Genomic DNA, 15,482 nt, shown 5'->3' on the forward strand with positions numbered 1-15,482 from the left:
GAATCGTTGGTTGTATTAAACCTAGACCTACATCATCTTGAATTCGCTTCTTATAAGCTCCCATTAACATTTCTTCAATGTTTTCCATCTCGTTTCTTGGCTCGTTCTCGGGTTCACTCGTATATAGTCCAAACTCGGTCTCAGAGTCGTACTCGGATTCGGTTGGGATAGGTATTTGATCTAAACTTTCAACCATGCTCTTGTTCTTTGAAGATGAACTCGACTCTTCCGTTTTCTTCCCTGACTTCTTTGAGAACATCGACTTGAATTCTTGTAAGGGTGTCTTCTTTGGTGTTTGATCTTCTTTCACGTTCTTATCTTTCTTTTTGTGAAGGGCCGACTCTGGATCTTCAAGTGGTGGCAGCAAAGGTGTGTAAGAGCCTCTGGTCATGAACTCTTGCAAAATAAACAAAATAAAAACGTAAAAATGAGCAAAAACTAAATAAAACTTCCTACTGACTGGCTACCACAACGTGGTAAAGGCTACCACCTCGTGTTGTCGCAGAAAAACAAACAGAAAAGAAAAATGAAAAAAAAAACGTGAAAATACTGAACTCACGTCATGAGCTTAAGGCTCACGTCGTGAGTCAAGTACTGTAAAAAAACTAAGTTGGAAAAGTAACTTTTTGCAGGGATTATCCCGCAAAAAGGATCGATCAACCTAAAGCAAATAAATCAACAATTAAATGAGCCGTTCCCCGACAATGACGCCAAAAACTTGATGTGTGCAAATAGCTACACCTAATTTTAAATTTATAACCTAACTACCTTAACTAACTAATTGCACCTAGACAGTGTACCTAGTCAGACTATAGTATAGCTTGGGGTAAGTCGGGTGTCGATCACAGGAAACGGTATTGACTAATTAATATACTTACTGCTAAATTAACCTAATTATTAACAAGGAATGAGTTTTATCTAATTTTGCAAGTTTAGATGAACTTAATTCTTAATACAAAATTCAATCAATTACTAAAACAATTATGTTAGTTCGAATCCACTTTCCCTCAATGGTTTAAATTAAGATAGTATTAGCAATTTAGTTATAAATCTACTAACTTTAATTAATTCATGTAAGTCAATGTATGGTCACACAATAGTTAACACATAATCAATTATTGAATAAGATTGGAGTCATGTAAAATTGATTAATCAAAACTCAATTACAATCATAATATGAGTTCTCTAGCACAACTTAATTTAATGATTCAATTACTTATCTAACATTGGTTTGATCTTAGCTCTAATAAACTATTGTTCACTGAATTATTAGGTATTCAAATTCATGCAGATTTGTATTCACTAACTATACATAACAAGAATTTAAAGCAATCAAATATTAAATTAAACATGCTAGGTAAAATCAATCAACACAAGCATATTACCAACAAGTAAAGTCAAATCTAATGTATTAAAACTATGAGTTCCAACTTCGTCCAGCTAACAGGAGCAACTAGATTTAGCTGGACATACTAGCAATTAAACAAACACAAGTAATATTAAAGAGCATACTAAATGTACCAAACTATAAGTTTACTTATGAACTTCTCTTCTTCTTTGTGTTGATACCTTATTCCGGAACTTCTTTTCTTCCGCAAATCGTCTTTAGGAACCCTCCAAGGCAGCCAAAAGTCTCTCAAGTCGTAATGGACAAAGGTTTATATAATTTTCGATTTTTCCAATCTCATGTCGTGAGCCAATAAGCCTCACGTCGTGAGTGCGAGATGAATGTATTCGACAATGACTCTTATTTCATCCGGTGCATATCTTCTAGAATACTCCACTCATGTCGTGAGTACGTTTTTTTTGCTGAGTTTTTATTATTCTTTCCTTGAAGCCTCAAAAATTCCATGTTTTGTCAACTTTAGTCCCTCTCTTCGAAAATATTTCTATTTGGCTGCAAAATATAATTTAAGCTTATAAGTACCAATATTTTATGCAAATAACCAAATTATCGGTAAAAATGTAAATAAATATTACCTAAAAATATGTATAAATATGACAATATCATTGTGTCAAAACTTTTATGATGAAATCTTGAATTCTTCGTTTGAGCTCCGAAAATTCCGTCACTTTGCTATTGACCCTTTTCACCATTCTGAATCACCTCCAACCCCCGAAACCGTATGAAATAGTATAAAAAAATGTGAAAATGAAGTGTGCCAAATTTTATTCCAAAAGCAAGTAAAATACATGGTTAATTATTGAATTGCAATGCAAATGAGTGAACTAAACATGCTAAACAAATGCATACAGTGAATGCATCTTACAATCATACTTTCACTTTTCCCAATTAGAGCATTGTATTTTGAAAAAATATATTTAATTATAGCAATGACATCCAAAACAAAACAATTTTGATTGCTATAATCGGATGAATTTGTAAAATAATTATGTTTGGATTTGTTTTTTTTTTGTTAAATTTGGATTTATATTGTGTTTATATTTATTCAATAAGTTATTATGGTTGTTTTTATAAACAGAAACATCCAACTAAACAAAAAATAAAGGTAAAATGATCCAACACAGTGACACTCTATTAGAGGGTGTTTGTTTTTTCTCTGCAGATTTGCGTGGGCTCTTTTGTCTGCACGGCGCAGACCACGCACAGACCTAAAGGTTTGCAGTGTGTTTGTTTTTCTGAAGTGCGCAGACATAAAAATGTCTGCGCGAGGTCTTCACCACACAAACTTGGCCCAACCTCTTCTCACGTCTGCGAATTGTTTTTAACCTAAAAAAAACGCATCCCTCTTTTCTATCCGTCTCCATCGTCGCTTTCTTACTTGGTCCATATTTCTCCACCCGGCAAACCCTTGACTGCTCTATCTTCAATCCGTCGACCATCACCACCGATCAGCACCGCCGTCGCGAGCATCCTCTTCGATTGAAGGCGTCTAGCGACCAGGCGACCGACGACATCTCGACCAGCCGACATTGCGATCCAGCCCACCTGTGAACAACAGGTTTCAACATTTTCCTTACGTTTTTTTTTCAGTTTCAACATGAAATTCTCCATGATCAGTTCCATCAGTTTCAAAATTGCATTGTGGAAATAAGTTCCATCTGCTTAATACATGATCAGATTAGGTTTTTATATATAAAAAGATTAGGATTTTGCACTATGGCATATTTTGCTTTTGCTAAAGATCAATAATTTAAGAAAGTCTTGCCTTTTCTTTTTCTGTTTATATCTCACAAGTAGTGCAGAAGCAAAAATAATCATATGCATTAGTGAAATTGTTTTGATTGTTGTTATGCTGCTTAGTATGATATTTGGTCTTAATTTTGATAAATTATGTATGGTTGAATTGATCTAAATGGAGCAGATATTAGTTGATAATCACAGCACACCAACTGTTTGATTAAAGTCTTTAAAGATGCTAGACTTTTTATTTCTAGTTATTTCAAAGTTATTTATTTCTAGTCATTTCAAGCACCTGTTGCAAGTTGCATTGGTTATACGATCAAGAACATCTAACTTGGTGTTATCTTTTTTCTAGGACTCAATGATCTCTCCCAAGGAATGCTAAGTTGTAGTCATTTCAAGCACCTGTTGCAAGTTGCAAGCTGCATTGGTTATACCAACGATTCTTTTATATTCATCTTTTGTGTTTAGTTTACATGTAAAACAGTCCCAATTTTTGGTGTTTTGAATGTTGTAATCAATGTAATTGTAACAAAAGTGTGATTTTGCTTCAATTTTAATCACCTTTTGATTGTTGATCAAACTTTATAAACATTATCTTTAACATCACTAGCTTACAAATTTTATATGAGGTTTAACATGATAGTTTGATGTTGTAAAAGATTTTAAAAAAATATTGTTTTGGTTGTAAGAATTATATTTCAATATTATAAAATTATTTAAATTTGAAAGTTTAAAAACTCTTTTAAGTTCAAAAAAATTGGTTTATTTAAACTTTATTTGATTTTAACAGTCTGCAGACGTATAAAAACAAACAATCTTCTTATTGCAGACTGCAGACGTTTGGTCCACCTCTTCTGCTGCAGAGACTTGCAGATATGATCCGTAAATTGCAGACATTTTGGCTTCAGAACAACAAACAACACCTTACAGATTTTGAGACCATTTTAAAAATTTGATCCTAATTTTGAGACCATTTTAAAAATTTGATCCTATACAAACGGCCCTAAGTTTTTCCAAAATCAAAATAGGGCATTGGATTAGCATTCGGAGTTTTGAGGCCCAATATCGTAAAACAACGTCGTTTCTAAAGCTAGAAAAAGTGTAAACTTGGTGGTGCTCCCCTAGTTATCCGATCCTCCCCTAAACCTTCAGCTATCATCGCCGCCGCATCACGTAGCTGAACTCCCGCCGGTCAACACGTCTACCTAACCTTGCTGCCGTTGCTGGAAATCGTATACAGATGGATGAGGGTTCACATCACTCGTAATTTTAATTTAGCGTTGGATTGCCGTCGGGTCGTCACTTGTTCGTTTGCACCTCCTTTATCACTCCGGGCGGCAGCAGCAGCGGATTGTTTACTAGTAAATCTTCGTAGGAAGAATTACCTGTCTGCTTTAGGTAGGTTTAATTTTTCGACTGTTGCTTCGGTGCGAGATTCCTCCTGCGTGAAGACCATGGGTTCGCAAGCAGCGGCGGAGGTCGAGTGGCCGGCCAACAAAGTTAGAGATACCTTTGTAAAGTTTTTTGAAGAAAGGAATCACGTTTACTGGAAATCAAGTCCTGTCGTTCCTGTCAATGATCCCACCCTTCTCTTTGCGAATGCTGGTATGTTAATCTCTTCTCATCTGATTGGTTGCTATATGTCTGTATTGCTAATTTCACGTAATTTTAGATAACTCATATCTGTTAAATGCTAATTTGACAACTGATATTTGGAATCCAGAAACTGATCAAGTAAATAGAACATGTGTACATATATGGTACTTAGTTTTGAAATTAGGTATCCATCATGATATCTAACAACAATAACTTTGAATTACAGGAATGAACCAGTTTAAGCCTATCTTCTTGGGTACTGCTGATCCTAACACATCATTGAGCAAACTGATTCGTGCATGCAACACTCAAAAGTGCATTCGCGCTGGTGGGAAGCATAATGATCTCGATGATGTTGGCAAAGACACTTATCATCATACCTTCTTTGAGATGCTTGGTAACTGGTCATTTGGTGATTATTTCAAAGAAGAAGCCATTGGATGGGCATGGGAGCTTCTAACAACGGTAATGACCACAGCTTTTTATCTCATTCTACCATTACTCTTTCATGTCCATGACTCGGGCCATTTATATTGGTTTACAGGTTTTTAAGCTACCTACTGATAGAATATATGCTACTTATTTTGGTGGTGATGAAAAACTGGGCCTTCCTGCGGATAACGAAGCGAGAGAGATATGGCTCAAATATCTTCCAACCGAAAGAGTTTTGCCTTTTGGTTGTAAAGTAAGTTTTTTCATCTGTTCTAATCATGCTTAGGTTTCAGCTAACTAATCATGTTTGCTCCTTTATTTTTCTGTTAGGACAACTTCTGGGAGATGGGTGACACTGGCCCATGTGGACCCTGTACTGAAATACACTTTGATAGAATTGGTGGGCGTGATGCTGCAGATTTAGTTAACAATGATGACCCTACATTGATTGAAATATGGAATAATGTGTTTATTCAGGTAAAGATCTTGAAGCTTGTCTCATTTGTAAGCATGCATAGTTTTTATGTTCCATTGGCATTGTGGTTCATGTTTGTTTTTCCTATTCCACAGTTTAACAGGGAAGCTGATGGATCCTTGAAACCTCTACCTGCCAAACACGTGGATACTGGAATGGGATTTGAAAGATTGACTTCAATTCTTCAGAACAAGCTGAGCAATTATGACACTGATGTCTTTCTACCTATTTTTGATGCTATCCAGAAGGTAATATAAAAACTGCAAGAACACATACAAAAATACTCCTTTACATGTTAGTTGAAAATTGCAATATACATGGTCTGACTTTCATTGCTTTTGACTAGTCAACCGGTGCTAGACCATATTCTGGCAAAGTGGGGGCAGATGATGTGGATGGAATTGACATGGCATACAGAGTTGTTGCTGATCACATTAGGACTCTTTCATTTGCCATTGCAGATGGTTCTTGTCCAGGTTAAATCCACTGTTTGAATTGTTTGCTTTAGTATTACTCAATAAGTTGTATGTTTAATTTTCTTTATTATTTAACCATAATGACTAATTGTGCTATATAACTTGTTTTGATTTTTATAATAATATAAGTTTTCTTGTTTTATAGGCAATGAAGGGCGTGAATATGTTTTGCGACGCATTCTTCGGCGAGCTGTACGTTATGGAACAGAAGTATTGAAAGCACAACAAGGATTTTTCAATGGGTAAATTTTGAAAGTCTGATTCAAAATCAACATTATGATGTATATTGCAACATACGTTTTTTTCTATCAATAGAAATATCATTTTGAAGGGTTACAATACATTGTATATTATAGTATATGCAACTTTTGGTAATATTTTGTTATGACGGTAACAGATTGGTAAAAGTTGTGGTGGATGTAATGGGTCATGTTTTTCCCGAGCTAAAGCAACAAGAGGCGCATATCAGGGAGATTATAGCAGAAGAGGAAGCAAGCTTTGGGAGGACATTACTCCATGTAAGCTTAATCTTTATTTATAATTTACAACCCTATTTTTGTTAGAAAAAAAAGTTGAAAATCAAATTGGAAAAAAATGAAAATGGTTGTATAAATGAATTTACCTCTATCTCTGTTTTGCATATAGAGAGGATTACACTAGGCTTCTTTTTTTAAACACTTCTCTATAAAAATATCTTGTTTCAAGAAGAAAAAACAACAGAAATGAAAAGGAAAATACAAGATGTATAAACAGTTATCTCTATAAAAAATCTCTTGTTTCAAGAAGAAAAAACAACAGAATGGAAAGGAAAATACAAGATTTTTACAATGACTAAATTGCCCATGGTTGTGTATATAGGGAATTGAGAAGTTTAAGAAGACTGTTCAAGATGTTCAAGGAAAGATATTTAGTGGACATGATGCATTTCTGTTGTGGGACACTTTTGGATTTCCATTGGATCTAACTCAGGTGTGTGGAGGGTTCTTTTGACTACTTACTTTTATGCCATTTGTTTTTCTATTATAAACATATATGTTTTCTTTTTCCAGTTGATGGCAGAAGAAAGAGGGTTGACTGTTGATGTTGATGGTTTTAATATTGCAATGAATGAAGCCAGAGAAAGATCAAGAAACGCCCAGAATAAGGTTCCTCATTTTGTGTTCTTTTTTCTTGCCTGTGTCCATGAAAAATAACTGAATCCCTGTTTGGTAGTTTCATTGCTAATGTAATATTTGTGACAGCAAGCTGCTGTTACGATTGTCATGGATGCAGATGCCACCTCAGCACTGCATAAGAAAGGGGTTGCTACAACAAATGATAGTTTCAAATTTACATGGTTTAAGGTATGTAGGCAAGCCTGTTTACTTATATAACTTCATTCACCATCTGTCAACTTAGTATTTTGCTAAAAATATCATTTTTTTTTTATAAAAATTCCAGGACCATAAAACTGTGATAAAAGCCATTTACACGGGTAGTGAGTATGTGGAAAGTGCATCTGTTGGTGATGACGTTGGTATAATTCTTGAAAGCACAAGTTTCTATGCTGAGCAAGGTGGTCAGGTTAGTCATTAGTGTTATTGACCTATTCACTTTTTAGACAAATGATGAGATATACAACAGTGTTTTTTATGTAAATTACACCATATGATGGGCGTTGAGCTGTACCACATAATTTATATGTTTCTTTTTATAAAATCTGACATAGTTTACTGGGGTTTTAGATATTTGATACTGGAGCACTTGGAGGTTCATCTGGATCATTTGACGTTGTGAATGTTCAAGTTTATGCTGGTTATGTGATTCATCTTGGTAAAATTAGTGGGAAGTCTGGCACTTTCCATGTGGGTGATGAAGTAGTTTGTAAGGTAATCTAAATTGCAGGAAATAGCGACATACTTTACTTTTTTTTTTTTTTTTACCAATATAGACAATGTACATTACTTTATACCCATAATAACTATATGTTTACATTTCTTTACCCACAATGCACTTACATATTAGCAACATACTTACATATCTATAGAAATAATGGCAATATGTAACAATAAAGTACAATGCTCTTATTGATAGCAAAATGTAAGTATGTTGCTATAATAGGTGAAAACCGAAAAGTAAAGTACATTGCTATTATTGGTTAAGAAAACAAATATGTTGCAATTATAGGTAAGTAATAAAGTAAATTGCCATATTGGTAGTAAGAGTGGTCTCCACACTTTTTTCATTAATATTTATGGTGGCTTTGTTGTACTTTGTTTCACCTTTTTGGGATTAATGTCTTGTTGTTTAGGTTGACTATGAAAGGCGTCAGCGCATTGCTCCTAACCATACCTGTACACACATGTTGAATTTTGCCTTAAGGGTAATTGAAAATTTATTGATTTTATAATTTTTCTTTGTTGTCACCTTGGCTGATCATTCTCAAAACTCCCTAACACTGCATCATTTTTGTAGGAAGTACTTGGAACACATGTTGATCAAAAAGGATCAATTGTTCTTCCTGAAAAACTAAGATTTGACTTTTCCCATGGTAAAGCTTATCATTCTACTTTCTGTCACAACATCATATTTGAAAAATCTACACATTTATAGAGATGTCCTACAAATACAAAGAACTTTTCACTACTATAACTCTGTAGATGTTTCAAAAATACAATGCTATAAGTTTGTAGTTTCTTTGAAGTACATAGTAAGAAAAAAAGTGTATAGAAACAACTAAAAGTAGGATGCTATAGCAAACAAATATTTAAAAGAACATTGCTATTTTGCACTAACAATCAAAAATACATATAAAAATTCTACAGGAAAGCCAGTAAAGCCAGAAGATCTTCGCAAAATCGAATCCATTGTGAATGAACAAATTAAAGCCGAACTAGAAGTTTCTGCAAAGGAGGCAAGCCTTGCTGATGCAAAACGTGTAAATGGATTACGTGCTGTATTTGGCGAAGTAAGCAGTATAAAACTATTTAATTTTTGTTCTTTTTTTTTAAAATCAGAGAAAATAAAAAAAAATTAATTGGTGAAATATACAGGTGTATCCTGATCCAGTTAGGATTGTTGCTATTGGTCGAAAAGTGGATGAACTCTTGGCTAATCCTGAAAATGATGAGTGGCAATCCATATCCGCAGAGCTCTGCGGAGGTATATATGCATTTTAATATTGATGACTTGAGGGCTTTAATGTCTTTTTGTTCAAATGAGAGGTCGAGAGCAAGTCTTTGTCCTACCTTATAGGGCATTAACCACACTCTCTCCTCTAACCGTTTTTTTTTTACCCCATTAATAATCCTTAAGTCTTAAATCTTTATTCTTTTATACTAGTTAATCTATTTTATTAATTTTACAAAAGAATAATGAATATGTTTCTAAAAAGTTTATCATTAAAAATCATAGTAACACCAATATTGACTATTTGAAATTAGAATGATTTTTTTTATAACTGACATACATTATGATGTATTTATTTATTTTAATTTTAACACCAAGTAATGTTTCATTGAGAAATATGTTGTGTGTTGCTTGATAAAATATCTCATATAGAGAAAAATAAACTTTTGAAAAGGTTGTGCATTGGAGAAGGTTTGTGTTAATACAGCTTAATCGAAATCTGATGGGGCAAGAGTAAAATGTTATTAATTCTTAGTAATTTTTCTCCCATTATCATTAATCTATACCAAAGCATGCTAAACACAAATGGGGCTTTATAGCGCTTTTTTTTTTTAAATAAAAGTGTTTTTGATATATTTTAGGGACGCATATTTCAAATACACGAGAGGCAAAGGCATTTGCACTTTTATCTGAAGAGGGAATTGCCAAGGGGATTAGGCGAGTTACTGCTGTTACTACAGATTATGCTTTTGAGGCTATCAAAAAAGCAGCTGCACTCGAGGAGGAAGTCAATCAGGCATCAAAGCTGGAAGGAAGCCTCCTTGAACAGGTTGGTTGTTTAGTTTATGGAAAATTAAGGGGAATAGCCACACACTTTACTCTTTTATCTATTTGGACAACATACTCTATAGTTTTTACCTATGATACCAATGTATTTATTTATATTTTTAGGAATAATTATGTGTTCTTTTTTGTTTCAGAAAGTATCATCTTTGAATGGTCAAGTAGAGTCTGCAGCTATTTCATCAGCAAAGAAGGCTGATCTAAAGGCAAAAATCTCCATCCTTCAGGTAAGAAAAACACAATCAGTAGAGAAATTAGTTAGATTCTTTTTGTATTTGTGTTTAAGTAAAAGCAAAAAGATAAAGATGGGTTGGGTTGTATTTACAGAATCAAGTGATAAAAAATAAAAAGAAAATGGGTGAAGAGAACATCCAGAAAGCTGTTGAAAGTGCGACTAAAGCAGCAGAAGTGGCTTTATCTGAAGGAAAGGCTTTCTGCATTTCACATGTTGAAGTTGGCTCAGACACTGCTGCCATTCGTGAAGCAGTTGTCAAAGTCATGGAGCAAAAGGTAGGTTGTCTTTTTTTTTTTTTTTAAATAAATCCAATTTTTTTTGATAATTTTGGTTTTGTGAGCAGGGAATGGCGGTGATGGTTTTTAGCACTGATGAAGTATCAAAGAAGGCTTTAATTTGTGCGGGTGTACCAGAAAAAAGTGATAAAAGTCAGCATTTGAAGGTGTTGGAGTGGCTCAAGGCGGCACTGCAGCCGCTAGATGGTAAAGGTGGTGGAGGGAAAGGCGGTCTTGCTCAAGGCCAGGTAATTATTGCCATTTACATTTTATAGTATTATTTCAAGTTTTGTAAATATTAAATTCTGTGATTATTGTTGAATAATATAATAATAGAATAGTTTTGTAACTATAACATATATAAAAAAATTCAATCCATTCCTATGACATGGGTGACCCATACATGATCATGGAATGTAATGACTCATTTCATTACCTTTTTCTTATTCCATTCCTTCCTCATTCCATCCATTCCATTTAATAGAAAAAGTCAGGGAGGCTTTCCCCTTAATTTTTTCTAGTCTTGTCGGCATGTAATTTTCCTTCCTTTTACCTTAAGTTTGATGCTATTTTATTTTCTCAAATATTTTTTTAATCTATCATTTATACATACATACATTCAGCACTTAATAGGATCTGTTTATGACAATAATACTGTACTTTCTTTCAGGGACCTGATATAAAGCATGTAGATGAAGCAATAGATGTTGCCAAGTCATTTGCTGCCCTCAAACTCGGCTGAAAAGTATAACACTTCTCTTCTCTCGTATGGTTTATTTTTATGGTTTCCTTATTTCAATATACGAATCTACAGAATGGTCTTGAAACTTGAATCTTCTCTCTTTTTATTTTTTCATAGTTGAAACCATGTTGGTTTGTGTTAATATTTTTCAAATTAGAAAACCTCTATTTATGTGTTTCTTATATTGTTAATTGGTGCTTTTTTTAATTGCATTGTCATGTTGGTAATTCACACTTATTAAATAATTTACTAGTACCCTCAAAATAAATTAGGGGTATCCATTAAAGAAAGTAACCAATTTTTGTTTATTTTTTTGAAAAATAACCACAGTTTGGACTGGGTCATTTTGTTAGAATGTTTCTTTTCACAGATTTTTTTGAATTAAAAATCTAAGACTCCAGACAAAAAAAACTGCTCCAAGTATTAAAAAGTAAGTCCGAAATATATTCAAAAATTTGAGAAAATACTTTGTTTTTTACTTAAATCTAACAAAAAAAAAAAAACAGACAACAAATAGTACATAAAATACAATTACTTAAAATCAAACATTTGATGAGAAGGATAATCTAGACATGAGTTGAGAGGGTTTTCTGAAAATTTACGTACAAATGAGAAGGAATTTCAAGAAAATGTCTAGAATAACCCATTTAGGAGAAGATAATCATTTTTGCAAAACACAAAATTTTGTTATTTTTGTTTGGCTAGTTTAATCAATATCCAAATATATAAAGATCACATATTAACGGTCTAAATCTTTTAACATTTATGTAGATTCAAATTGTCTAAAACGATAAATTTGAGTAAATTCAAATGATCTAAAATAAAGTTTCTTTCAAAATCTTAAAATTGGAGATTTTTTTTTTTAAATATGATATTTGATCGAAAAACAATAATATCAGACCATTTGAAATCACAATTTCAGACATCAATGGTATTTATTTTGTAATTATTTAATTTTTTATTTTATGGGGTTTTATTATTATTATTATTTTTTAAATTCCACATAATATTGATATGCAATATTTATAATAATAAATGTCATAATAAATAGATGGGATAATGACTTAAGAGGTAATATATTATTCGATTTAAACATATTTAGTCACTGAGTTTATTTTTTTTGTCTATATTTTCCCTTTCAATTTGTTAAACTGTATACATTCAGTCCTTATGACTGACTATTAGGTAAAATGACTTAATAGAGTAATATATGGCTGACTTTGTACACATTTAGTCCTTATTTTTTTTGTTGCAAGATAATTTATTTTTGGTTTTGTACTCATTCAATACCTATGAATGATTTCTTTAGGTTTTTCTCACAACATCTTACGTGGAATAATCATTAACGAAGTGTTTTAGGCTTTTGATGCTTATGTCCATCACATTCTCGATTAATTGGTTGCTTAGGTCATGTGTTTTGAATGTCATAACTTTTTCATACTATCTCGTATTTTAATGATCTGTATGTCTATGTGTTTGTATTTTGTCTAGTACAACTCAAAAAATAATATATTTTTTACTTATGATCTTTATATCCATACGTTTTTTATAAATGCATGTATGATTGTTTTTTTTTATAAAATCGTAAGTAAAAACTTATTATATTTTAACAGGAGTAATCTTAACGAAAGTTATAACAGACTTAAAAAACGAACACGTAGATATAAAGATCGTTAAAATCATATATCATATGAAGAAGTTACGACGTTCGAAACACAAAACCTAAGCCAAACCACAAGACCTATGCAACCAAGCAGTCGAGGCCGCGATAGACATAAGCATCAACAACCCCAAACACATCCTAAGAAAAACCCTAAATAAATAATTCATACGTGCTGAATGGGTACAAAAACAAAAATAGACTTATTTTGAAACAAAAAAATATATTAAGGACTAAATGTGTACAAAATGAGAAATATATTACCCTAATAAGTCATTTTTCCCGGCTAACCTGTAGTAACTGGTCATAAGGACTGGATGTGTACAATTTAACAAGTTGAAGGGGTAAATGTTGACGAAAAAAAACTCAGTGACCAAATGTGTACAAATCAAAAAATATATTACCCTTTTAAGTCATTATCCGTAAATAGATATCAATTTCATTAATGAAGATTTCCTTTTAATTTCAAAATACATAAATTAGTATAGTGATATAATTGACTAGAATTCACTAAATAGTATCTATGACATGGTAAAATTCAATTTTATCTTCGAGTTTATGCTAGGTACAAACAAGTTCCTGAACAACTAGTTTCACTACATAATTTACTATAAATTACATTAAGTTATAACTTGTCTATTCTTTTTTTTTTTTTTGTATAAACATTTTAAGAGTTGTTAATTACCTTAATGATTTAATATCAACATATTTTTTAATTTGGTTTTACTTTTAGATTATCTTTGCTGCTCTAAATGAAAACAAACTATTAACTTTAGATATACGTGAAATGAAAAAATGTTAAATGTCATTTTAAAAATCTTAATGTCCCATTTGTTGTATTTAGAAGAGGGATATCGAGTAAACCAACCATCATAATGACCTTTTAAAAAAAAAACCATTTTTCGATATTTGAAAAATAACCACTTACTCTTGAATGACCTATTTCAAATTTGATCTTCAAATTTCAGAGTTCTATATTGTTTTTTCCTTTGTTTTTTCTAAATAAATCTACTTATGTCTGAAATGTCAATTTTGAAATTTAATATCATAGTTTTTCAATCTAATTCCTGATTTCATGCCCTAATATTAAACATAGTTCATATTTAGTACATTGTTTAACTTTTTGTTAAATTTAAGTAAAAATAAAAATTTTGCTCGAAATTCTAGAACTGTTTATTGGATTTCAAATTTGTTCTTAAAATTTCAGAGTTTTCGAGACAACAAATATTCAATAATTGCTAGTTGTATGTTGTATTGTCTAGAGTTAAAAACAGAGCTTGATTAAATATATCAAAGGAAAATTTCATCTATACCCTTGTAAACTTTCATAATTATGTGTATATCCTTGTAAAATTTTAAATTACATATATATCCTTATAAAACCTATAAAATTACATATACATCCAAATACTTAATTTAATTGTATTCAATATACTAAATAAATAAAAACACTATCTTTAAATTAAATTATAACTATATTACTCAAATACTTATTTTCAATCTCTCTCATAATTGATCTTCTTATTCACAACAAGGTTATCCACACATAATTGATTAGCAAAAGTCATTGATTGCATACTAAAATTGTTAAATAATATAGTGCATCTCCTACTATCGATTTACGGGACCTCTGATTATTCTTTTTCTAAACATTTTTGTTCTTCCTTTGTTTTCAGTTATAATTACACATGTAAATGACAGAAAAAATTAATTTCAATGTGGGTTTTAATATTTTTGTAAGGCTTCAAAAAGTAAATAGGTTGAGAATAGCAATGTAGGACAAGGATATTATTGTAATATTACAAGTTAATTATATTTTTAATAAGAAAAAATTAATTTAAAGATTGTTTCTTTTATTTTTTAATATATTAAAAATGATTAAATTAAGTATTTGGATATATATGTAATTTTATAGGTTTTATAAGGATATCTATGTAATTTAAAATTTTACAACGATATACATGTAATTATGAAAGTTTACAAATATATAGTTAAATTTTCCCAAATATTAATTTTAGACAAAGATGATAAATTTAGCAATAGGACATTTAATACTAAAGTATTTATTTATTCATTATTTCGATTATATTTATTTTGAAATTTTATTATAAAAATATTTAATGTTTATACCTTTATATTTAATATTTTTTAATCAATTTATATAGTACATATATCTTACAACTAGCATGCAATAAATAAAAAACTTTAGAGATTAATTTTCTTGTTGTTTCATTTTTCAACTATCTAATGTTCTCCCAAATATCTTCGATGTATGGAAGATGAAACACATTCCTATTTTTAGTATTTTATCTAAAAATATCTTTAACAATTATATTTTCTATTATTTGTATTACATAGTTTTAAAATATTCGTTATGATTTTGTCATAACACGTCTTCTTCAAGACTTATATCCAACGCATTTGAGAAAAATATTGTCTTACATTAGATAGTTGTTTATATATATATATAATCATTAATAAAATTACCACCT

General features: G+C 31.3%; 1 protein-coding gene across 1 annotated transcript; it reads left to right on the plus strand.

The window, feature by feature from the left end:
* The first annotated feature begins 4,258 nt into the window (after nucleotides 1-4,258).
* On the plus strand, nucleotides 4,259-11,507 carry LOC111877318 (alanine--tRNA ligase). The gene is made up of 22 exons (XM_023873846.3): nucleotides 4,259-4,753; nucleotides 4,971-5,209; nucleotides 5,289-5,429; nucleotides 5,507-5,653; nucleotides 5,747-5,899; nucleotides 5,998-6,127; nucleotides 6,273-6,369; nucleotides 6,525-6,645; nucleotides 6,986-7,096; nucleotides 7,177-7,272; nucleotides 7,369-7,470; nucleotides 7,568-7,690; nucleotides 7,852-7,995; nucleotides 8,418-8,489; nucleotides 8,582-8,657; nucleotides 8,932-9,074; nucleotides 9,160-9,268; nucleotides 9,877-10,064; nucleotides 10,216-10,305; nucleotides 10,406-10,588; nucleotides 10,657-10,836; nucleotides 11,259-11,507. Exons 1-22 carry the CDS (start codon nucleotides 4,393-4,395, stop codon nucleotides 11,328-11,330), a joined length of 3,078 nt encoding a protein of 1,025 aa, XP_023729614.1. The 5' UTR covers nucleotides 4,259-4,392; the 3' UTR covers nucleotides 11,331-11,507.
* The last annotated feature ends 3,975 nt before the right edge of the window (nucleotides 11,508-15,482 follow it).

The sequence above is a fragment of the Lactuca sativa genome, chromosome 7 (assembly GCF_002870075.4).
Source record: "Lactuca sativa cultivar Salinas chromosome 7, Lsat_Salinas_v11, whole genome shotgun sequence".
NCBI lineage: Eukaryota > Viridiplantae > Streptophyta > Magnoliopsida > Asterales > Asteraceae > Lactuca > Lactuca sativa.

Bases quoted from the DNA above. Each gene is read 5' to 3' on its own strand.
- LOC111877318 (XM_023873846.3), top strand. From the start codon at position 4,393: ATGAGGGTTCACATCACTCGTAATTTTAATTTAGCGTTGGATTGCCGT. The intron at 4,754-4,970 runs GTATGTTAATCT...TTTGAATTACAG, and splicing joins CCTTCTCTTTGCGAATGCTG to GAATGAACCAGTTTAAGCCT. The intron at 7,273-7,368 runs GTTCCTCATTTT...TATTTGTGACAG, and splicing joins CAAGAAACGCCCAGAATAAG to CAAGCTGCTGTTACGATTGT.